The sequence below is a fragment of the Mytilus galloprovincialis genome, chromosome 13, assembly GCF_965363235.1.
Source record: "Mytilus galloprovincialis chromosome 13, xbMytGall1.hap1.1, whole genome shotgun sequence".
NCBI classification, from domain to species: domain Eukaryota; kingdom Metazoa; phylum Mollusca; class Bivalvia; order Mytilida; family Mytilidae; genus Mytilus; species Mytilus galloprovincialis.
In genome coordinates this window covers 37684249-37710029 of record NC_134850.1, presented here as the reverse complement: position 1 = coordinate 37710029, position 25781 = coordinate 37684249, and the positions used below count along the sequence as shown (strand labels likewise).

Here is a 25781-nt window from a genome sequence, read left to right as displayed (position 1 = left end):
TTACTGTTGACTGTAAAAAGTGTATTATTCTAGTCACTTAATGTAATGAATGTATTATTCAACAAAGATGTGCTGTGGATGCTGATATGTAAAAAAAAAAACATAATTTCTGTATGGTTTATCATAAGGGGTTGGTATACACGTCAGACAGTTCAACTATTCGTGTCCAATGGATAAATTACAGTGATCCAGAGTCTGGTATAGCAACATATGAAGTCTCATTATGGAAGAACACCTCATGTGATTCCAGTGCAGAAGAGATACTGTTAATTGATTGGATAGAACTGACCAGCAACTATACAGAGTACAACTTTGTTAATTTGAATCTTACAGTATGTATATTATTAAATTGATTTATATTATCTTAGTGAAAAAATTTCAGGAAAATATAATTATCCCTCTGTATGACAAAATAAATAGAAGTTTGCTTCTGCTATGGCATATTTTAGGAAATACTGTAATCTATCTCATTTTTGCCAGGGATTTATCTATGTGGTAAGAATGAAATTGATTTTGATTGGCAATATGTGTGACTGAGGTACATATTGTAGTTTAGCATAAGTTATAGCAATTGGTTTGCTGTTTTGAAATACATATATAAATCTATAGCCAATATATTTGTTTAAACCAATATCCGATTAGGTGGAGTCTACTGTTCAGGGATAGTGTCATATATAGGGCACTCAGCTGACACATTTATTCTTCCAGATGAACATTCCATATACAGTACAAATAAAAGTCACAAATGAAGCAGGACTTTCAATAACTGAGGAATCATCGCCTGTTCTATATGACTCCTCTAAACCTGCATCAGGTACTATAGTTGATGGTCTAGACTTTACAACACCACAAGTTTGGTTTAGTTCTACACAGACTATTACAGGTATGTACTTTGTTTCTAGTGAAATAAATAAATAGTTATTTTGAAAATATGTCAGGTTTCAAGATCATAGATTAAAAGATATATGTATTCATGTTTGAATTCTTAACAGAGTTAGACCTTCAGAGAAATTTGATATCAAAAGCTAAAGAACAGAGCTTCTATTGCTGTTTAAGTTTTTTCAACAACCGATTTCTTGTTTGATTTTTCTTGTTTATATAAATTAAGAATGTCTTGTTTTTAAACTCTGATTGTACCTTTTATATGATAATGCCAATGGGGCACCATTTGGCCCTGAACATTCATTTTTGGTTTATTGACTTTGAGTTTTTTTGCATTCTCTTTATGTTACAATATTGTCATTTTAATTTCAAAATTTGCATAATGCTATCAAAATTTCAATCAACTAAGACAAAGGACAAGGTTCACTTATGGCACTAAATGGCATAAAATACCAACTTTATCATAAAACAACAAAAAAGTCACAATTTGGTTAGTAAATGGGTCCATTTCAAATGCCCTAATTCTAAATAAATCAGTTTTTTTTTTTTTTTTTTATTAAAGTACATAATTCAAAGTAGGCCCATTTTGAACATTTTGTCAAAATATGATAATTTTGTGCAATTTTCAGACCTAAAAGCTTTTGGAAAACTTAAGCCTCCACCTACAATCTGAAATATCTTTTAACCAAAAGATTAAAATTTGATATAGAATTCATCAATATAAAATCTTTTTGGATCGTCAATGGTGGTCAAGGTTAATTATGCCTAAAACAATTAAAATTATGGAAAAAAATTACCAAAATCGACTTAAAATACAAATAATGTTTATCTATTTAAGGGGTCATAGATTCATTAATTTAAAAGGATGGTGCCACAAAGATATATTTTTGTCTTAATAGTATTATCACAAGTATTTCTATGTGAAATTTGTAATTTTTGGACCCGATTTAAAAAACTTCAAAAATTTAGGGCCAATTTTAACCCTTCCTGAACTTTCTCCTTTCTTTGTCCACACTTTATCTGTACTTACAATTAAAAAATTAAAACAACATGTTATAAATTTCATACATCTGAAGTGCTTTTCTGGATTAACCTTTTTTGAAAGCCAAGAATGTAAAAGGACTGAAAATGTTAGAGCTATAAACTAAAAAGTAACTAAAGAAATAGCTAACTTTGCCTGGAGGAGTTTAAACCTTAATTTATGTGTAATTTCAAAATATATAAACATACAATTTTAGATAGTTGTTATAAATCATGTCAGTACTTCGGTATGTCAAGAATCATTTGCTGACAACTTTTCTAATTATTATTTTAGGTTCATTTTTGCACTTAGCTAATTCAGTTGGCTCAGCATGTCCAGCAAGATTTATTTCAATGACCAATGATCCTGACTGGAAAAAGTTGCAGCAGATTGGTCTTAAAGATCCATCTGGAAAGAAATGGTCCCTTAAGTATCAACTAGAGAACATCTATAGGAATAATTATGATGATACAGTGTCAGTTAAGCTTGCAAGAGACCATAAAAAACACCAGATGATGACTGGAGCATATTTAAGACCTGCTAGTTTATTAAATGGAGGCACATATCATGTAAGGCTTTGTAAATTAAAGGAATTGACTGTGTTCTGTTTTAAGGCTTTTTTTTTTTTTAGTTCACCTGGCCACAATTTGAGGTTTGCTATTTGTACTTGCATGAATTGAATATGTCTGTCTTCATAATTTTTTGGGGAGTATTTTCCTCTGAAACTTCTAGACCAAATGCTTCCAAATGTGTGGAACATTATTATGATCAGTTGTAAATTATTTTCAAATCCTAAGGACATGACTTTCTATTAGACCTTGCATACTTTCTGAGCATGGAATCTTTCATCATAAATAACAAGTAGGAGTATAATAAGCACAGCAAAGTTTGCAATTAGTTGTTCCAATATTATTTTTTTCTTTTGTCTGGTTTTACCTTCACAATCTTAAGTTTTTATTTTGCTCTTTCAGATTTCAGTGAAACCAGCAAAAGGTAATGGAATTGCTGTAACAGAAATTTTGTTTTGGGACGGACCAGAAACTAATATTGCTTCTTATGAATATGAAGAAGATGTTGACTGGGCTTCATCTGTATGTCAGTGTTGTTTGTTGGATCCAGTACCAGAGGTAAAGACAGGAATGGGAAATATATATATCTTGCATTCTTTTTGATCAAATATTGTAAATTTTCAGGTAACAAGCATCATACAGTCATTGGACAAAAGTGAGTTCCAACTGAAAAAATGTCCTATCATTTCAACTAAAATTGATATTTTTCAAAAAATTATTACCAAATAACTGCAGGACCGATTCATTGGAAATAAAATGTAGAAATGTTTAAAGTTTTATTGTTTATTTGGACTTTATATTATAAAGGCTCATTTAATTATCTGACGAGGTGAACACAACGTAAATAATTTCTGGAAAAGTTTCTTATGTATTCTAACTAAAGTCAAATCGTAAAAAATTGCATTTGTGTTTAACCCATCAAAAAATAAAAACACACCTCACAAAAATAATGGCCAAATAAACAATTAAATTTCAGACATTTCTGCATCTTATGGTAAGATATCTATTTTATAAAAATCCTTCAAATAGTCCCTATGTAATATTTTTTTGAAAAATATTGTTTTTAGTTGAAATGATAGGACATTTTTTGAGTGGGAAATCACTTTTGTCCACTGACGTATATTAAAAGTTATAGATTTTACTTTCATATTTAGTAGTAGATAAGATGAGAAAGACATTTAGCTACAGGTCCATTTAGGCCCTTAGAAAAAGAAGTTTAACTTCTTATTTTTTCTCATGACATATGAATGTATTTAATGATTTAATGGAATTAAAGATCAGCATAAATAATCACTTTTTAATTTTAACTTTATTTCAGGCCAATTATGGACTTTGATTGTCTCTGAAACATAGCTGAAGATATTTTAAAATCTGTTGTATTAAAAATAATGAATTTTAAGTTTTTGGAAATGGGATTTAAATGATTCGATGACTATCTTGTACATAAAATTTTCAGAGAAAAAAATCTGTTCATTTTCTAGGAATGTGACTACTGCAATTGTTCGAGTTATTTATCAGATAAATATGGAAACAGCACACTACCTTCCGTACCCAGTACAACAGAAGAAACAACAGAACAGCCAACAATAGCACCACCATATAAAATAGTCAATAATCCTGATGACAGTATTGTTTCTGAACCTATAGATACGAGTATACCAATAGCGCAAAAGTCCTGTGGCATTCAGATTCTTGCTGGTAAATTGTTTTTTCTTACAATTAGGTGATGCATTGATGTTTGTTTTCTCAGAAATACAATATATAAATTATCTTTAGTTATAATTGAAAAATAGAGCAAGAAAATTAATCCTGCTTGATTGATTGAAATCCTATTTGACAGAAAGTTTGTTTTCTGGTACTTATTAATATAATGCGTTTATGTTAATCAACTAATCAATATGGATGCTGAAGGTAGCCTTTTTGGAACCATTACAGCCAGCTGGTGTGCCACAAACATGATAAGCAAAAATTAAGGATTTTTTTTTTATAAAATCTTAATTACCACTTTCCCCATTTAAGTCTTTGCATTATTTTTCTTAAAAAAAATAATATTAAGGGGCCTTAAGAAAGAAAAAAAAGAAAGTAGAATGGATTTTAAAAAGGTATGCAGTTTTAGATTTGAATTCAAGTTTTAGAAGGAAACTCAATTGATTATAAGTAATATAAAATGGCTTTCATAATGAGAGAGAGCAATGAAAAAATACAAGCTGTATGTTTTGGTGTATATATATGTATGTGTATCTTAGTATTTCTATTTTCCAGGTCAAAGTTCAAAAATTGTGACTTGGTGTAGGTTTCTGGATGATATGTACCCTAGTTTGAAGACCTCAGTTAATTACGACATCACAGGAGAATTTCTTAATTTCAAAATAGTATTTAAAAAAGAGATGGATAGTGCAGTTGACGTAAGCAAATTTTATCACTTTCCATAAGCAGTGCAATATTTTACCATAATGAATATACATCACATAAAAATAGAATTAAAAAAAAAGGAATTAGTACAAGTTTGTGATATATTAATATTATTCTATGCACAAGTATTTTTCTACAAATTAACTTATCATTTTGAGTATTATTTGTTTCCAAAAATATTTTTTATTAGAGTTACGTAACTCATGCACAGGCAGAAAATTTCACTGAAAGATTATTAGTAATATTTTCAATCAAGAATGCATCAATTAAAGTTTTTTTTTTCCTACAAAATACAACAGATATTTAGGAAATTATTCCATTAGATATTTAAGTTTGAAAATTGGCTGTTCTATTTAAAAATGGAGGTGTGGTATGGGGGCTTCATAATGAGTAAACTATCCACCAGTGTCCAAATGGTGGGATGTAAGCAACAATGGCTAACCCAAAAAAATTTAGAAATAAGCAAAACCCATACTGTAAAACTAGGAATACACCTACAGTCCGTGGATGGTGTAAACTTCCCACTAACACCATTCACCATTACACTTCACCATACACCATTACACCATACACACTGTGCAGTTACACCGTACACACTGTGCAGTTACACCATACACACTGTGCAGTTACACCATACACACTGTGCAGTTACACCATACAAGTTAGACCTTTGCGCCACGCACCTTACACATTCTACCTTCACCATCCGAAATTAGCCATAATGCAATTTAATTTCAAAGAAAGCGTGCATTTACAACATTATTTATCTATTTAAAAAAACTAATTTTGATCAAAATATTGTAAATTTATGTATAAAATTAAAACTCGGTTATTATTAATTTGCATTGTTTTAAACTTTGATAACCACACTTTATGTACACTTTACACAATCACACCATTCCTCATGCATCATTGCACCATTCCCCTTACACCATACACCATAGTACCATACACCTTCTACCATTTCACCATATGCCATACACGGTTTTTTGTAAGTTTACACCATCCAAGGTGCTGTATGGCAGGAGATACATAATCATACCTAACCTTATAAGATTTAATACCTAGAATTTACAAAGAGAGAACAAACCTATAGTCAGCCCCCTTCCCATAAAAAAATCTTTTATAAAAGATGTTAGAGATGGAATTATCACCTTTTTTTATGCAATATATAAAGCAAAAATTTCCCATAACTTATTTATTTCAGATTTTTTTGTGTCTTGTGGTATATGTAAATGACGAAGAATTAACTGAGCTTTGTGGAATACCTGATCTGAGTGAAACAACAAAACTGGTTCTGCATGTTTTCAATCGTGACAATTTTGTACCAGAGATTACAGATGTATTCAATATGTTCTCTACGAGGGCAGTTTTCAAAAATCTGATACTCCCACCACCAACTGGTGCACTTTGTCGCTATGGTGATCCATTCAGAGGAGGAAGTAACCCAATAATAAAGTATGAAGTTGGTATTGGGAGCGACAAGCTGTTAACAGATATTGAACCCTTTAGGGAAGTTATAGAACCATGTATCCCTTGCCTTTGGGAATGTTCAAAATACAACTGTGACCAGGATTGTGATCATAATAAACTTATGGACTACAGTTTCACTTTGACAAACTTAAATATTGCACCATATGTAATGGATTTGAATGAAACAGGACATTCCTATAATAAAAGTGTAATATACTATCTAACAGGTAAATGATAAAAGATTTTTAAGTCCTCATTGTAGAAAAGGTCGAAATTACTTATCCAAATTGGTTCTCTGAATATATTTTTTTTCATCTTTTTATCAAATGAACATCAGTTTTCACTTCAGACGGCTTGTACAGGAATATCTTTTTCACCAATATAATGTGTTTGATTTTTTGGAACCTTTCTTTATTGGAGTGATTTTTAAAGATATAAGGTAAAAGAGACATTATTTTAGTTTTAGTCCCCTTAATCCTTTCTACCAAGTGTAATATTGTAATTACAGAACAACTTCCAGAATTTGATAAATTATAACTTGTGCTGTATTAAAGTTTTTTACCCTTAGTCTGAATTATTGCAGGAAAGGCTGTGACTGGATCTGGAGATAGTGCTGTAGCCTCATCTTCAGGTTTTTATATTGATATCACAGGTCCTGTGTTTGACCTTGACATTATGCTGACTTCCCCAATTTATATTGATGTAACCCGAGGAGAGTTTCAGCCAGTCAAGTACCAAGCATCAAACAGCACCATTAAAGCTTTTTGGAGATGTACTGATGAAGAAAGTCAGATAATGGTAATTATTGTAATTAGACCAATTCAGATCTGATGTTTTATTATTGAAAAAGCATTGTATTTTACATTATTGAAAATTGTTAAGACCTCATGTACAAAGGTGCTAATACTTTTTAAAGTTATTTATTCTGAAGGAAACTGAATTTGCTAACAATTCAATCCTGTTTGTCCAAAGCAAGTATTATTCTATTCTCTCCAAATTGGTCTGATTTCTTCTGGAAATTCTTTGTTGAAATGATTTCAAGTAGACCCTTCACAAATCATTGGGAAAAAAAGACATTTTAGACATTTATATAAATGCATGAGTTTACAATTTATAATATCAAACTATTAATTATCATTGAATTTCATTAAAGTATATCTTAAATATGTATACCTAGAAATATAACATGACATAAACCTATAAAATATTCAATTAAACATGATCTTGATGAACAACCTTTGCAGGAGAACTTTTGGGCCATTGGTATAACCCCTGGAGGACAAGAACTTCAAGAATTTCAATCAGTGGGCCTGAATGTAACTGGCGTTAATTCGTCATTGGAAGGCATTCTCCAACATAACCATACATATTACGTGTCTATTATCTGTGTCAATGGAGGTGGGAAACCTACTCAATGGAATGATACATATGGTATGTTTAACAGATTACTGGTTATTTTTTTAATAATTTAATTTTGGATGTAACATGTCTTCTGATTGGCTGACAGTGTTTTTTCTTTCAGCTCATAGACATTATTTTTTCATGCGACTGAGATGTCATCAATGTTTTCTCTTGATTTAACTTGTGTTAAAATAAACACACTTTTTTGGTGCACACTTTAAAATGACACACTGTGGGGGTTATTCAGTGTGCACCACACTTTTTATGCTATTTCTTTATAGACGGTAAAAACATAACAATCCTCCTTAAGTTTTATATTCTATTATCCATTTAACTATGACACATTGTTGTACAAGAAACTATTATTATCCACAATAAAATGTTTGTTAATTAGAATAAGAACTACAAACACATTGACATGTTTCAATCATCAATTAACCGTAAGAGGAGTTATTGCCCTGGATATATATGCATTTTACTTAATTTTGCTATTTCTGCAAAGAAAATAATAGATAAATAGAAGTTATTTAACCTGGATGAAGATGTTTACCTACATTTGGCAAAAACAAATAGATAGAGAGAAACTTAAAAGCATATATAGTAAAATCAACAGGGTCAAATTGTCAGATTCCCTTGAAGATTTATTGCCCTTAAGGATGTACTTGGGTAAAATTAAGAAAATCAAGAATTTAAAATTGATACTATAATTCATAAGAGCATCAGTTAAGGGGGAAAAGGCTATAAATATTGATAAGATATTGAACTCCTTTCCAATTTATTTGACTTTTATAAATGGCGGGTAAAGGCTGACTCAAACTTTTACCTTATATTTAGCATTGCCATTATTTGAGTTTCAAATGCTAAGAAAAGAAATCACAAATCTACTTACATTTTGGTAAATTACCTTTTATGAGCTATTGAAAATTTTAAATATAGGTATGAACTGTAAACTGTATAAATGATACAAAAATATAACAAAATAAGATTTACAGATTGCAGTACAGATCAAAATAGATATGTAGATGGCATATTTTTACCAGGTGAGCAACTTGAGCTCTTTTTAGCTCACCTGGCCCGAAAGGGCCAAATGAGCTTTTCTCATCACTTGGCGTCTGTTGTCTGTCATCCGTCGTAAACTATTACAAAAATCTTCTCCTCTGAAACTACTGGGCCAAATTAAATCAAACATGGCCACAATCATCATTGGGGTATGTAGTTTAAAAAATGTGTCCAGGCCGGCCAACCAACCAAGATGGCCACCATGGCTAAAAATAGAACATAGGGGTAAAGTGTATATTTTGGCTTATATCTTTAAAATCAAAGCATTAAGAGCAATAGTTCAAGATTTATCTATCCTGAAATTTTCAGACGAGTCCAACAACCCATTGTTTGGTTTCTGCCACTGAATTGGCAATTTTTAGGAAATTTTGCCATTTTGGTTATTTTCTTGTATATAATTATATATAGAGATAAACTGTAAACAGCAATAATGTTCAGCAAAGTATAGTCTACAAATAAGTCAACATGAACGAAATGGTCAGTCGACCCATTAAGGAGTTATTGCCCTTTATAGTCAATTTTTAACATTTTTTCACTAATTTTTGTAATCTAGTACAAAACTCTTCTCCTCTGAAACTAAAATGACAAATTTAACCAAACTTGTCCACAATCATCATTAGGGATTAGGGTATACAGTTAAAAAAATGTGTTGGATGACCCGGCTCGCAAACCAAGATGTCTGACATAGCTAAAAATAGTACATAGGGTAAAATGCAGTTTTTGTTTTATATCTCTGAAACTAAAGCATTTAGAGCAAAGCTGATGTGAAATAAAATTGTTCATTAGGTGAAGATCTATCTGCCCTGAAATTTTCAGACCAATCAGGCAACCCTTTATTGGGTTGCTAGCCCTGATTTGGTATTTTAAGAAAATTTTGCAGCTTTTGGTTATTATCTTCAATATTTTAATAGATAGAGATAAACTGTAAACAGAAATAATGTACAGCAAAGTAAGACCTACAAATAAGTCAACATGATCAAAATGGTCAATTGACCCATTAAGAAGTTATTGTCCTTTATAGTCAATTTTTAACAATTTTCATAAATTTATCTACTGGGCCAAGTTTATTATAGATAGAGATAATTGCTAGCAGCAAGAATTTTCAGTAATGTAAGATCTACAAACTCTTCATGGTCACCAAAACTCAATTTTGTCATGAATCCAGTATGCACATATACCAAGGTGAGCGATACAGGCTCTTTAGAGCCTCTAGTTTTTTATCACATGCTTACATGAATGTTTTATTCATTGTAGGTGTTGTATGTTTTATTCATTGTAGGTGTTGTTCCTTTGTTAGAACTACCAGAAGTAAATAATTTAAACAATACTGTCCTAGGAGAAGTTAAACCATTTAATGAACCCGTGATACCTTCAGATGCCATGGAGAGTTCAGATCCTGATAGCATAGGATTTACCTTTACTGTTAGTGAAGATAAAAGTATTAACAAATATGGTAAGTTTACATGATGTCTTAGAATTGACTTTTTATTCAAACTACACATTTTTTTGTTCAATATATGAATACATAACCTTTAAAGAAAAGATATATATGTGTTATTTTGCAAAATCTCTCAAAGAAATTGTCAGATTGAAGTAAGAACAAAAGAACATAAATAAAAATAAAGATCAGAAAAGGTAAACAAATGGCAGTTCTTTTATCTTGCTTACAACCAAAGTAATAGAATGTTTACATATGCATTACAATCAAGGGGCATAAACTATTAGTTTAAACATATTTTATTTGCTGAATTAAAGCAAAATGGATTAGACACAAGTAAATCATGCTTATGAAGTCTTCTCCATAATACAATATATAGTTACAATAATAGTATAATATAATGGACATGCATATTAAACAAACAGTTTATTCAATATAATACTAGCTTTTATATGTGAACAAAGAGGAGAGAAAGTAAAAAGGGAAAAAGAAAGTTTGAAAAGTCGTATAATTCTGTGACGATGACTTGTGAGTTGATGACAACGATGACGTTCCGTGTCAGTAGTGATAACGCTCTATCAAGGCATAAGAAATCTGTTTCACCTTTTTATGAAATTTTGAACATGTTTGAAAATTTGAATATTTTGTTCGTTCGAAAGTTCCAAGTGTCCGCAAATTAATAGTTTTGTATCTAAACTATTGGTATAAAGCTTCCTATTTTAGGGGATATAAGACCAGAATGCTTTCTACCTTTTATGCATTATGGAGGATTTTGTTACAAATTTACCATTTGTTGTATATCTATTGTCCTTGACCCCTATCTAATGGTTATTTGACTGCTTAAAAGCTTTTTTTTTGTCATGTGAACTTTACTTATTATGATGAAAAGGATAGCTTAATTTGGTATATAAGATCCTTGCAAGGTCTACATGTCTGTCAAACAGGCTCCATCTTACCTCTACCTCATTTCATGGATCAGAGATCAAGGTTAAGTCAGTATCTCAGATACTATATGTACGAGCAATTATAAGGTAAACTTTATTTGATGTTTGAAATGATTGTCTGTCCAGCAAGGTTCATCTCATCATTAGCTAATGTTCAAATGATTAATGACCTGTTTTTTCAGATCTTTACTATAATCAATAGGATAACTTTAATTAGTGTAAGGAATGACTGCAAGGTGTACATGTTTGTCTGGTAGAGTTCACAAATCTCAACTACTGTATTGTAAATTCAGAAATTCATGCAAAGTTTGTATTAAGGCAACTCAGGGTTAATAGAATATTAAGCACTCATGTTCTGATAAATAATGAATGTATTTGTACGCAGGGTTTCTTGAAATAGCAATAAATTATCTCATTCTTTTGTCCATTCTTGGAAAATTACATTAATGATTAATAATGATGTATGCAAAAATTTCTGAATTTGCTGTTTATTTTTTGAATTATTTTAAAAGTTAAAGGCTAAAATACTAGTTAATTATATTTTTTTCAGATCTGTGTATTGGGACAGATAAAAATAAAGATGATATTTTGCCTTGTGTTTGGGTGGGATATAATGTATCTGGATCAGCTTCTATCAAAGATGGATATTTATTAATTGACGATGTAAGATTAAGGCCTCTGTCAGAACTGCAGAACAGATTTTGGAATGAATCTGAGGACCAAACACAGAACACAACAAGTGTATTCCATATGGAACCTGGCAGGACGTTGTTTCTGACTATGAGAGTTTGTAATGAAGCAGAACTCTGTACAAACAAATCAATCGGAAGTGTACTAATAACTAATACAAAATCAATATTAAAAAGATCAGAACATGGAGAATCTATTGAAATTGTAGACAATATTGCTACAGGATCTACAAGGAGAAAAAGAAGTGTAGAAACAATTGTTTTAACAACTCCGGAAGGTAACATTTTGTCCAGTAAAGTTGAATAAAATAAATTTTAAATAAATCTAGAACGAATACATTTATAATCAAAATTGAATCAAAAACATTTGAAGTACAAATTAAAATATTCTGTATCCAAAATTACTATTTCATTATTTGTGTATTATAATTATAGTGACCAGTGTTAATGTTCAGGTCATTTTGTCTTAGATGATATAGTCAAAGTAACTAGAAATAGAATTAAGTTTGTTCAGAAAAGTGGTTTCAGGATTAGCCAAATCACATACTTAAAATTTGTCTTTGGATTGGAACATTTCTTGGATAAATGGTCAAATTTTATAAGAGAAAAACTACTATTGAAGTTGCATGGTTTCAAAAATCATCATAAAACGGAATCATATTTAACATGTTTAAAGCAAATTGGAAAAAAAGATATGTCTTATAATCTTAGCTTGGTCAGTATAGGTTCTTTTATTCCAACTCACCTTAACAACACACGAGGTCACACTGTGTAGTGGTCTCAAAGTGTTTTAATTTCATTTCATACAAGCAGTTTTCACTGTCTTTATTCTCTGATATGATATTTGTAAGAACTTTTATATCAATATAGGATTGATACCAGGACAGACAATTGTACTTCAGCCAATATCTGAAGAAGATCTAACAACAGAATACAGATCTGACTCTTCAACTGATTTTCAGCCATATATAGTTAACCCAGTAACTACTCTTGATATGGTGGAAAGATTATTGTACAAGAGGTACTGTGATTTTAAATGGGTTACTGCATCTAGTTGGGCTTATTTCCTAAATATAGTAACACAGCTGATATGTCAATTTCATCATGGAGCGCTTTTGCCGCAATCAGGGGTTTATTAAGGGATGAACATAAGGTTTAAATTTATGTTACAATTTATATAGCTATTAATGTAATTATTTAGGTTTCAGTATAAAAACAATTTTGGGTCAATATCATAAAAATATAAACTTTTTTTGTATTCGACACAAAACTGTTGAAGGGCTCGGTACAAACTGGCCCTTCACCAGTTTCTCAGCCTCATACAAAAAAGTTTATATATATCTGACATTGATCTTATATTGTATGTTTATTAAAACATCTAATGATTGATATTTATGGAACTGTAATTGTGTAAAACAGTCTTTCATAACATTAATATTTTTTCTTTCTTTTTTAATGGTACATCCTACCCAGCCACAACTAGTGAAGCATTTAATTTTTTATTTATTTGTATCTTCACCAATCAATTTAATTTTTGAATGTTTCCTTTGTGACTTTTATAAATGATTGCATTTGTAGACTACATATCTTTAAAAAAATCAAGAAAATTTTAAATTAGTTATATTTAGTTTCCACAAAATATTCAATATTTCAACAATAATTTATCATGATTTATAAGAAAAAACAACAAATTATATGAAGTAATAGAAACCATTTATATTTATTTTAATATAAACATTGTCTTGCTTAAAAAAAAAGAAATAGGTAAATTGTTAAAAAACAACATTATTTTGTAAAAGTTAATTTTCTTAGTTATCTCCCCTCATATTGGTAAGTAGACAAAAGATGTGAATCAGTTAAAAAAAATCCTCTTTTTAAAAGTGTTGTTTTTCTTTGGTATTTTACAGAATACATTCCATGTTAATGACATTTTCTGTGATACCAGTTGGTCACCTACCTTTGCCAGGACCAATGAATATAACATATCCAGATACTGTTGGTGAGAATGAAGACAACAGAACTGTATTGGCACACTGGAATACTGGTATGTCCCTTCATGTTATAATTCTCATAAATATTTCAACACCTTATTTGTCCATCTATTTGTTAAATAAGTATTTCATCAGAATTTCCTCAGAACTACCAATACAGATCGAATGACATCATATTTGGTCAGCATATTGACAGATATGATTTGCAATATATGTGCACTTTTAAGAACTCTCAGACTTGTAATGAATGGGGCATGATACGAATGACAATAAATGCAGTCATGATTGATTGAAAGCTTGGTGTAGTAATAACTTGGGTCTAAAAAGACATCACAATACCTACCTTGAAAAAAGACATAATACTTCACAAAGGACTACTCAAAAACCAATTTTACTGTGAATTATATATATTTATTATCTTCCTATTATATCAATGGATAAGTAATTACTGTAGAAAATATTAAAATTTTAAGTTTTCAATAACATGATTTAAAAATCTTGTGATAGTTAAATATTTTTTTTTCTCTCTGTATAGCTGTACAGCAGTGGCAGCTAAGTAGTATGACATGTGGTGAAACATCAATGTTGGAGATTGATAATGACGATGGAACAAAGACTGTTGAGGTATGATAATTTTTAACCAGATTTTTGTGTCAAAAATGTCGGTTATTGATTTGGGGATGTACGGCGGGCGGCCAGGCGGCCGGGCGGGCGGGCGTCAACCAAATGTTGTCCGTGCATTTACTCATGAAGCGTTCAACCAAACCTTTTAAAATTTTAATATGTTGTTACTGACAACAAAATGACGATTTTGACTTTTACCGTTCAGGAGTTACGGTTCTTGAAAGTTTAAAAAATGTTGTGTCCGTGCATTTACTCATGAACCGTTCAACCAAACCTTTTAAAATTTTAATATGTTGTTACTGACAACATAACGGAGGTCAAGTTCAATAATGACGATTTTTACTTTTACCGTTCAGGAGTTACGGTTCTTGAAAGTTTAAAAAATGTCGTGTCCGTGCATTTACTCATGAACCAGTCAACCAAACCTTTTAAAATTTTAATATGTTGTTACTGACAACAAAATGGAGGTCAAGTTCAATAATGACGATTTTGACTTTTACCGTTCAGGAGTTACGGTTCTTGAAAGTTTAAAAAATGTTGTGTCCGTGCATTTACTCATGAACCGTTTTAACCAAACCTTTTAAAATTTCCTATTAGGAGTTTTGGTCCTTGTAATATTGATAAATGCCAGAACACAAATAAATGTTAAAGAATCCGGTTTACTGTCATTTTGACAGCTCTTGTTATGATTATACATGCTATGCCAGCAAAAGTTTTAAAACCATAATTAATTTACCCCCTTAAGCTGATTGTGAGTTTGTTGGTTTTGATCTTCTGTTGATTTTTCTGTTGATTTTTCTGTTCATTCCTATTTCTGTGTCAATTTTGTATCTGCAACTGCTCCTGATTAAGTTGACAGAATTTTGTTACTTTTGCATCTCCTCACCTCCTCTTTTGCAATCATTTGGCATCCATCCATCTGTTGGTGTTATCCTTTTTTTTCAAAACTCTCCTACTTTTCCAATTGCATTAAGCATGAAAGTTTACCTGAATTTTCCATGGGTATATCTAGGTTAATAGTTTTATCCAGTGATTTAATCCACCAACAAATGTTGCTGCTATTGCCATACATACAACATAGGGATAAAATGCAGGCCAAAAGCCTCCAAATTTTGATGATGGATGCTTTTGAAATATTGAAAATATTGATCTTGATTATCCATTGGCCAACAAGCATGAATGCAACCTTAATAAGCAGAATATTTCTAAAGATACGATTGCCAATGAGACGATTTCTACCATAAACCAAATGACAGTAAGTTTAACTATAAGTTACTTTAAGGCCTTCACATTAAGTTAAAACATTTTAGTAAATGATATATCTGTTAACCCCTCGGATAATTTCCTATCTTGATATAACCCCTATCAAACTTAACCAGACTGCCATTATTTGTAAGTAAAAAAATGTGAAGAACATTCAAGGAAAAAAAAAAATTGTTCTGAGACTTTAATACATGATATTGAATAGTTAAGTAACACAAATGTGACTTGATTGATTGTTATAATACATCTACAAGTCTCTGCCACCCTTTCACACTGCAACACTTTTGACCATCCTTCTACCAATGTCAAAAAGGGACCTCAGAGGCCGAATGGTGCAAGTACTTACAATTGTGATCACTACCCAGTCAACACTGAGGTTGTATGTTTGAACCTCGCTTGTGCAGGTGCTTTCGACTTCAATCGTAATTGACAAGGATTGTTAGTTTTCCTATCGAAGTTCGTTGGTTTTCTCTGGGCTCTTCAGCTTCCTCCACCAATAAAAACTGGCCCCCACATAATAGCCCAAAAGTGGTGCTTAAAAATGATGTTAAAACATCAAAAATCAAATCAAATCCATGTCCAAAAAACTTTCTGTACGTATTACTCAACTTCAATCTTAAGGATGATTTGATGTTTGATCTAGAACTTTGTAATATTAAGTTAGACTGTTAAAATTAATTTAATATCTGCAGGCTAGTTACTAATTGTTTACATTACTTTAATTCTTTATTTTACCAACTGATATAAAAAGAAAAAATAAGATGTGGTATTATTGCCAATGAGACAACTCTTCACAAGAGACCAAATGACACAGAAATCAACAACTATGGGTCATCCTATGTCCTACAACAATAAGCAAAGCTCATACGGCATAGTCAGCTATAACAGGCCCTGAAATGACAAATGTAAAACAATTAAAACCAAAAAAACTCAAGACCTAATTTATGTACAAAAATTGAACAAACAAGAATGTGTCCCCAGTACACGAATGCCCCACTCGCACTATCATTTTCTATGTTCAGTGGACCGTGAAATTGGGATAAACCCTCTAATTTGGCATTAAAATTTAAAAGATCATATCATAGGGAACATGTATACTAAGTTTGAAGTCGATTGGACTTCAACTTCATCAAAAACTACCTCGACCAAAAACTTTAACCTGAAGCGGGACAGACGGACGAACGAACGAACGGACAGACAGACAAACGGACGCACAGACCAGAAAACATAATGCCCCTCTACTATCGTAGGTGGAGCATAAAAAAATATACAACACATTAACAAACACCAACCACTGAATAACAGGCTCCTGACTTGGGACAGGCACATACATACAGAATGTGGCAGGTTAAACATGAGTTTTGAATATTTTGTAAATATCTTAAAATGATAGGCTGTATTTTTTTGCTGCCTATTACTGTGATTGCATACATGAAAGATGAAAGCTAATCTAATCCAATTGTTGTTTTTTACCTAAAAACAGTCTATCAAAAAACTATAGCAATTGATACTTGCAATATATTTTAAAGGTTTGCAAAACATGGACAGATGACGTTATCAACAACAACATAAGTGAAGGAAATATGTCCTATTTCTCAGAAGAGACACAATTTGCTGTGTTTATTGTATCAAACAAAGTGTATAATTCTCCACCAATGCTGACCAGTGACAGATTTATTACCATGGAAGAAGATGAAGGTATTTAAGATTGATCCCTTTCCGTGTATATGATAAATTTTAGCAAATACAGTTTTAGAATACAACGACCAAACCCATATTGTAAATAATGTACTATATTTTAGATCTTTGAAAAATGTGCATGAAGATTTTATTCCCCTTTTAAAATTGCTTCTTGTAAGTGAAATTACAATTGACACACACAGATTATACTGTTTACAATATTAAAGTTTGACGTTTCCAAGCACACAAATCCAAGCAAAATAGTGAATGCCATCATTATTGTCCAATGACAAATAAGCATGAAAAAGTACGGGAAAGATGATTATAAAACTATTAACCGGGGTAATAGTCTTTGAAACTATTGACTGGCAAATAGTCTGTGGAATAAAATAGCACAACTATGTCATTATATTTTTATATAGAAAAAACATACTGAGGTATAATAACACTATTTATAAATAATTTAATTTTGGATGTAACGCGTCTTCTGATTGGCTGACGTTATTTTGTTACTAGCCCATAGACATAATTTAGTCATGTGACCGTGACGTCATCAACGTTTTTTCATGGTTTCCTACGGTTTAAAATGGAATTTAGAATTAAATTATAAGAAATGACTGTAATATTTTTTCTGTCTGTTCGAAATGTTAACATAAAAAATGTGGTGCACTCTGTTAAATAACCCGCTAAGCGCGTTATTCAGTGTGCACCACATTTTTGTCGAGCCTGCAACTTTTGTTGCAGAAAGCTCGACAAAGGGATAGTGATCCGGTGGCGGCGGCTACGGCGGCGGTGGCGGCGTTAGCTCACTTCTTAAAAGCTTTATATTTTAGAAGGTGGAAGACCTGGATGCTTCATACTTTGTATATAGATGCTTCATGTTACGAAGTTTCCGTCAGTCACATGTCCTATGTCCTTGACCTCATTTTCATGGTTCAGTGACCACTTGGAAAAAAAGTTCAAATTTTTTGTAATGTTGAATTCTCTCTTATTATAAGTAATAGGATAACTATATTTGATGTGTGCGTACCTTGCAAGGTCCTTATGTCTGTCAGACAGTTTTCACTTGACCTCGACCTCATTTCATGGATCAGTGAACAAGGTTAAGTTTTGGTGGTCAAGTCCATATCTCAGATACTATAAGCAATAGGGCTAGTATATTCGGTGTATGGAAGGACTGTAAGGTGTACATGTCCAACTGGCAGGTGTCATCTGACCTTGACCTCATTTTCATGGTTCAGTGGTTATAGTTAAATTTTTGTGTTTTGGTCTGTTTTTCTCATACTATATGCAATAGGTCTACTATATTTGTTGTATGGAATGATTGTAAGGTGTACATGTCTAGCGGGCAGATGTCATGTGACCTTGACCTCATTTTCATGGTTCAGTGGTCAAAGTTAAGTTTTTGAGTTTTGGTCTTTTTATCTAATACTATATGCCATAGGTCAACTATATTTGGTGTATGGAAATATTTTATGATCTTTATGTCAGTCGCCCAGGTTTTATTTGACCTTGACCTCATTTTCACAGTGCATCCAATAAAATGAGGGATTCCATTGCACAGTGTTAAGTTTTTGTGTTTTGGGCTATTTTTCTTAAACTATAAGTAATGGGTCAACTATATATGTTGTATAGAAGCATTGTTAGTTGTACATGTCTGCCTGGCATGGTTCATCTGACCTTGACCTCATTTTCAAGGTTCATTGGTCTTTGTTTAGTTATCTTGGTTAATGTTAAGTTTATGTGACAGTTGTATTGTAATAAAGCTTAGCTTTATACTTAGGACTATCAACATAATATCAGTGATTAGTATAGAAGGCGAGACATTTCAGCGTGTGCACTTTTGTTTATGTTATTTCTTCATAAACAGAAAAAATATTACAGTCATTCCTTAAATAAAATTCTTTATAGAAGGAAAAGGAATATTTCCCTGTGAATAAATATATTTTTTCTGTTTTCAAAAAGTCTTATTCATATTACTGCATTAATTTATTTTGTGGTAAAAGCTTTGAAATGATAAGTGTATTATAAGTATATTTTTATATGTTATTTCTAAGGTACATTACAATACCAGTTGGAGGCATTCGATGAAGAAGGTGATGTAATCAAATTCAGTCTGGTAAATCAGACATACAATCTTAGTAGTATTGAACCACTACCGCTAGAGGATGGACTGTAAGTAATATTAATTAAGATCTCAATTTTATAGGCAAGGCTTTTATTGTCATTTGTCCCAGCCATTTTGAATATCTTAATATATATTTTTGGAGTAGCCTTGGCTCCATCCCAGTACATTTTGTCTATTCAAAAGCTTTTTTCCAATTCTTTAGAGGTCATGTATAATGAAATTATACACATCACAGTGTCGGTTCCAGAGGGGGGTTCTGGGGATTGGAATCCCTCATTTTATTGGATGATCAATGCATTTGAATGGGGACATATGGTTGAAAACACACAACCCCCTTTATCCTGAGTTGGGAACACCCCCACTCCCTTTGAAAAATGGCTGGATCCACCCCTGCATCAAACTTCAATAAAGTTTTCGACTTTTGATTTTATGCCTTTTGTTGTCATTAAGCTAAAATGTCAGTTCTTAAATACTTGCAATCAATCCACTAAGTTAATTTAGAACCTTGCTTACATGAAAATGTGTTTGAAAATGTATTTTTTCTCATTTCTGTTTCATTTTATATCTATATCGATGAAAGGCAAAATTGTGTGAAATTTTGACAAGAAGAAGCAGTTTTAATAATGAAATAATTGCTTCAGAGAATGCCAGGTTTAAGTAAAGTCTTTACTTGCTATTGGCTATTAACTTTGATTTTGTAGACTGCTGTATACACCATGCACTGACTGTTCAGGTGTTGAGACATTATCAATCATCCTTCAAGAAGTACAGACAAATGATGATATACCTCCAGCCAGCAGTGAAACAACACTTGTTATTACCATCATAGATTTTAATGACCCACCAGAAATATTCTTAGCACAACATGGTCAATATATTTTATCTTCTGATCCAACAGAACCAGTCTTGGTAAGAAAAAAATACATATAATTTCAAAGTGTTCTGTTTGATAATCAATTTATAGTATTTTATTGAAAATCGACATAATGAACGACTGAAAGTGACTTAACAATTGATTGTTCAGACTTTTTCATTTGATGATAAGGATTAAAATGATTGTTTTAGACCAAAAGTCATATAGTACTGTTAATATATAATTGAGAGATATGAAAAAAAGGTCTTTAAGATAAAAGATATTTAGCCAACATGACTAAAGGAAGGAGAGAAGAAAAAAGATCTTCAACAGGTAAACAAATTGACTTCAAAATTAGCGTTAATGTATCCACCATTTGCACACTTTAAACTAAGGCCCACGCAGTGTTGTTATTCTTCTCTTTATTCCACACAGCATGTACCACAATTACAAATAATGTTTGATATCAAGTAAGGTTTACATTTCTACTTTGACCAAAATCCTTTGCAACTCTTTGTTCTAAAATGGAAAAATTAAGGATTAATGTTTATTTTAGGTTTACTTAGAACAGAGAAACACATTTAACAAAGGGAAATGGACACAGGATTTCACTGCAGAAATAGGAGCATTCGATGTTGAACAAAACAATCTACATATAGAAGTATTTGAACCAAGTTATGGTACAGTTCTTTTCTTGGATGATAAAACAACAATTCCAGATATAAATTATTGTGAGACAACAGTAAATGTAAGAATTTTAAAGCTATATGAAAGTGGCTTGGATATAGAAACTTTTGCTTTTAACATATGTCTATCTGAATGTTAAAGTTCTGTAACTAAGAACAATTTTTGAAACATGAATAATAAGTACAACAAAAATGAATTTCATTGAAGTCACAATTGTTGTACATTGTGTGTGCAAGTTTTTATTAGTGAGGAAACTGGAGAGATCTGTCTACCTTGGGCAGGAAATCTGATAATCCAAGGCAATTCAGATTGGGGTCAATTGCCATGTGTGGGGATCAAACTCACAACCTTAGTCTTGACAGGCTAATAATACAGTAGATGGATTATTTTGACCACACAGCCAAGTGCACTGAGGCCCCTTGATGTGTTCAATTTTCAGAAAAAAATTAAATGAGGGACCATAATTTTGATAGAGTATATATAACAGGCTATTATTCAAACTGGAATTATTTTATGGAATTTGCATAATTTCTTTTGCTTTTTAAATTTTTAATAAAATTCATGTTTATTCTGTACTTTAATGTTCTGTGCTGCGCACAATACTTTCTATTACAAAGAAGATAGTACATTTTCAATAGAATGTACTGTGCCGCGCACAACACTATCTATACAAAATACATTGCATGGAAAGTGTCATTAACCGTTTAAAACATTATAATACCAAATAAACATGTAATTTATTAAACATTTCTTGCACAAGAAATTATGTAAATTCCATAATTAAAAATAATTCCAAGTTCAAATAATAGCCTGTTATATGCTTAAATCTCACTAATGATTCTTGCTTGTTTTGATGTCCAGTAGCAAATATGTCATGCATAATTATAGGATGAGAACACGCACAAATCAAGAAACCAATTAGGTATTTTCCGGAGATGATATTAAACAGTGAAAGTTTGAAAAAATAAAAACATAATTTTGTGTATCCTTTTGAGTTAACTGATTATATTCATTTTTTTATATCAAGGTAACTACTGATTCCTGTGTTATTTTACCACATACTAAAGATAGCATGTCATGGATATATACCACATTGACCTACAAACAAGCCATGAATGTGTCTGGATATGATGTAGCTAAATTGTTTGTCTCAGATCCTATGAATTCTTCATCAGCTGTTGTGACAATACAGTTTGTCCTAATGAAACTTCCTTGTCAGAATGATGGATCTTGCCAATGTAAGTTAAATAAATAACTCAATATTAGCTATATATTGAATTAGCTTAGATTTTCAATAGTGACTGTGACTTGACATCTAGTGTTTCAAATCCTCCTCTAGCAGGAAATTCCAAACGTTAGTTCGGAAATTTAAGTTCGGAGTATTTGGACTTTTCCAAGCTCCTAAAAAATATTTTCATGCAAAATGAGAGAATTTGTTTTTAAATCCAAGCTGTTCTCGGCATTTATTTGGAATTCCAAACTTTTGTTTGGAGATTTATTTAAAATTCCGCATTCTATTCGTGAATAATGAGACAACTCCAAACTGACCTCAGAAAAAAGGTCAGAGTTGTCCAAATACTCTGAAGTGAGGTTGGAAAATTATTTATAGTTTGGTAATTCACTGTAACATTCGGATAATTTCTCCGAATCTGACATTCGGAAGTATTCTCCAAATCATTCGGAAATATTCTCTAAATCATTCAGAAGAATTCTCCAAATCATTCGGAAAATTTTTCCAAATCATTCGGAAATATTCTCCAAAAATCATTGTGAAAACTTCTCCGAAAATATCTCTGAATCATTCAGAAGTATTCTCCAAATCATTTGGAAAATTTTTCCAATTCATTCGGAAAATTTCTCCAAATCATTCGGAAAATTTCTTTGAAAAACATTCAGAAAACCTTTTCCAACATTGTAGAGATTTTTCAGGAACTACCCTAAATTATTTAGCAATTTTTCTGAATAATTCATAAAAATAATAGGGTTGGAAGAACTGTACACCAACTTATTTTTGCCAGCGATTTATTTTTCACGACCTTTGCAAGTAGAAAATCAAAGCGTTTATAAAAATCATCGCAAATTTGTAAAACTTGGATTTTTCTTCATTTCTCTTCATCAATAAAATTTTGGAATGGCAAAAAATGCTAAAAAGGACAAAACTGGAAATTAATTATGTATCCATTAAAATAAATTGGTTTACAGTATGCTTTCTTTTTTAATTGAAAACTTACACTGATGAATAGACTACATGTCACTTCATTACAGGTTGGAATCTCTATAACAACAGTTTGTTAAAATATCTGACCAGTTAAACAGTTTGATTTGGAAATTGAAATAGAGAATTCTAAGAAAGTTAGCCATAGTTTGAACCATCAATTTATCTATAGTTAGTGATGTCTTGAAAGGCTATTTTATTTTTTGCTTTGACACCTGAAGGCATCAAATCAAAGAATTAAAGAAGCCTTTCAAGATGTCATAATTATGTTGACTCTTTATAAATTTGTGTGTATTTACCTTGGTAGAAATGATGAAAGCATATATTTAGTAAATACAACAAAACAGTTAAATTTGGAGGTAACTCTTTCAATACATCAATACTAACAAATATATATATGCTTGATTAGTATAACATTAATGATCCAAATGGATTTGATGATCTGAAAGGAAATTCAAACATTTGTACAAACTGGCTGAGCAGTGTCATTAAGTTTGCTTTTTTTAATTTTCATTAGTGATTAGTAGCTCACAGTTCTACTTATTATTTCAGCAAAGAATGGCAGTAACTACCCCTGCACCAGTACCTACAGAGCAGAAAGTTTTGACATGTATTATGACTGTGTCTGTTTACCTGGATATTCTGGTGTATACTGTGAAGAAAATATTGATGAATGTTTAAGTTCACCATGTGTGGATCCGTTTGAATGCACTGATGGTGTAAATATGTATGATTGTAGATGTCCAGCAGATGAGCCTAATTGTGATTTTCCAATGTGGACAATCCCAGTGATAGTTCTGGGATTTCTTTTACTAGTAGCCATTATGGTAGTTTGTTTGAAGAAAAGGTAATTTATTAATGTCTGTAAAATTCTGTCAATAATATTTCCTATAATTCTGCTGTAAATATTTGATTTGAAGCATAATCTTCCTATGAGGTTGTAGTGTGGAATAAAGGTTTAATGTGCAATTTTCCTATTTCAATATGCACGTTATAATTAGATCTCTTTCTAATACATTAACAATTCCTTCCTCCTTGACTCAAATGTGACCTATAGATTAAGACTTATCACAGGGTTTGTACTTGAGCAATTCACTACGAGTGCTACGAATACATGTGTAGCAGATTCTGAAACTACATCAAGTCTTTATTTTGCCATGGTATTGTCGGTTTGTTTTAAATTAGCCTCTCTAGTATGTAACACTTCATACTATATGATAAGGGCCTCTCCAAATCAATCCTTATTTAATTCTATCCTACAAAAGCATGTCTGATGGACATTTTACTTTTATGTATGGATGTTTTGGGTCGGAGATCCTCTTTTAATATTTATAATATTACAGTGGCAGACAATTGATGGCACAAAGTCCCCTTGAAAACTATTCATCCATTTTTGGAAAGATTAGAACTTGTTCTAAATCTTTACTTAGGCACTGGCCTCCCTAACAACACGACAGGTTAGCTACTATTACTAAATGTATTCACACTGAAATATAGTTCCCTATAGTTCTCATGTATGTGCACATAATACACATATAAACTGAAAAAAATGGGTATATTTTTGGAGCAGTTCATTAAAGAATGTATGTCATTAAGGTGCGTTGATGTGCAGGCTTTTTTACAACATTTTGATTAGCCATTAGATAATTGAGTATTGATACAATAGTATGATTGACAACTGTCATTATCAACAAACAGTCAGAGACAAGGTAGACCTTTAACTACAATGCCCCACCTCCTAAACTGTCAATCAAATTGACCACATTACCTTTCAACCTCTGTCTAACATAATTATATAGATCCTTCAATATACAATTCAATATACAAATATTTGACCTCATAATTGAATGCACAAATATATATATTAGATGTTTGATATATATATAAGGGTGATAGATTTATTTATTGCCTGTTTCTTTTGATCTACATTACATAAAGTGATTCTGTAAATTATGTCTGAAAGATAAATGATTAATGGATTAACAATTGCAAGATCTTTAAAAAAAAAAATGAAATATGAATATAAATATGAATATATAAAAGGTATTCAAGTAAGGCCTATAATTTACTTAATTAATTTCCAATAATCATCTGTAATTAATCAACAATTTTGATTAGTTCACTTTTTTTATCAGGATTTGGCTTGAAACAGTTTTAAAATTTTAAAACTTTTAATTATAACAAACCATTGTTTATTAGTTTATTCCCAATCAATTAAAATGCTATTTTAGTCATTTGAATTTTTATTAGAAGTGAATATATATTTTTGCAATCAAGAAAGAATCCACATTTCAATGAAATAAGTTTTTTAATTTGTTTACGTTGATAAAGTACATTTTCAATACCCTGTGTTGAAAAATACTTTAAAAATTGATCAAAATGCACTCTACAACTTTTAATCTTCAATGTCATATAACCTATGTTTCAACTTACAAAATTCCCAAAACAACAT

General features: G+C 31.2%; 1 protein-coding gene across 1 annotated transcript in view; it reads left to right on the top strand.

The window, feature by feature from the left end:
• Positions 1 to 25781, top strand: part of LOC143057777 (uncharacterized) — a 52550-nt gene that overhangs the window by 10952 nt on the left and 15817 nt on the right. The window contains exons 9-28 of the mRNA XM_076231170.1: positions 129 to 332; positions 709 to 883; positions 2198 to 2472; positions 2875 to 3030; positions 3954 to 4170; positions 4735 to 4877; positions 6092 to 6584; positions 6941 to 7155; positions 7602 to 7788; positions 10097 to 10270; positions 11750 to 12166; positions 12759 to 12909; positions 13796 to 13932; positions 14415 to 14503; positions 17296 to 17464; positions 19504 to 19621; positions 20276 to 20483; positions 20984 to 21175; positions 22142 to 22352; positions 23882 to 24176. Coding sequence (XP_076087285.1) covers positions 129 to 332; positions 709 to 883; positions 2198 to 2472; positions 2875 to 3030; positions 3954 to 4170; positions 4735 to 4877; positions 6092 to 6584; positions 6941 to 7155; positions 7602 to 7788; positions 10097 to 10270; positions 11750 to 12166; positions 12759 to 12909; positions 13796 to 13932; positions 14415 to 14503; positions 17296 to 17464; positions 19504 to 19621; positions 20276 to 20483; positions 20984 to 21175; positions 22142 to 22352; positions 23882 to 24176 — 4226 coding nt within the window. The remainder of the gene's footprint in view (positions 1 to 128; positions 333 to 708; positions 884 to 2197; positions 2473 to 2874; positions 3031 to 3953; positions 4171 to 4734; positions 4878 to 6091; positions 6585 to 6940; positions 7156 to 7601; positions 7789 to 10096; positions 10271 to 11749; positions 12167 to 12758; positions 12910 to 13795; positions 13933 to 14414; positions 14504 to 17295; positions 17465 to 19503; positions 19622 to 20275; positions 20484 to 20983; positions 21176 to 22141; positions 22353 to 23881; positions 24177 to 25781) is intronic.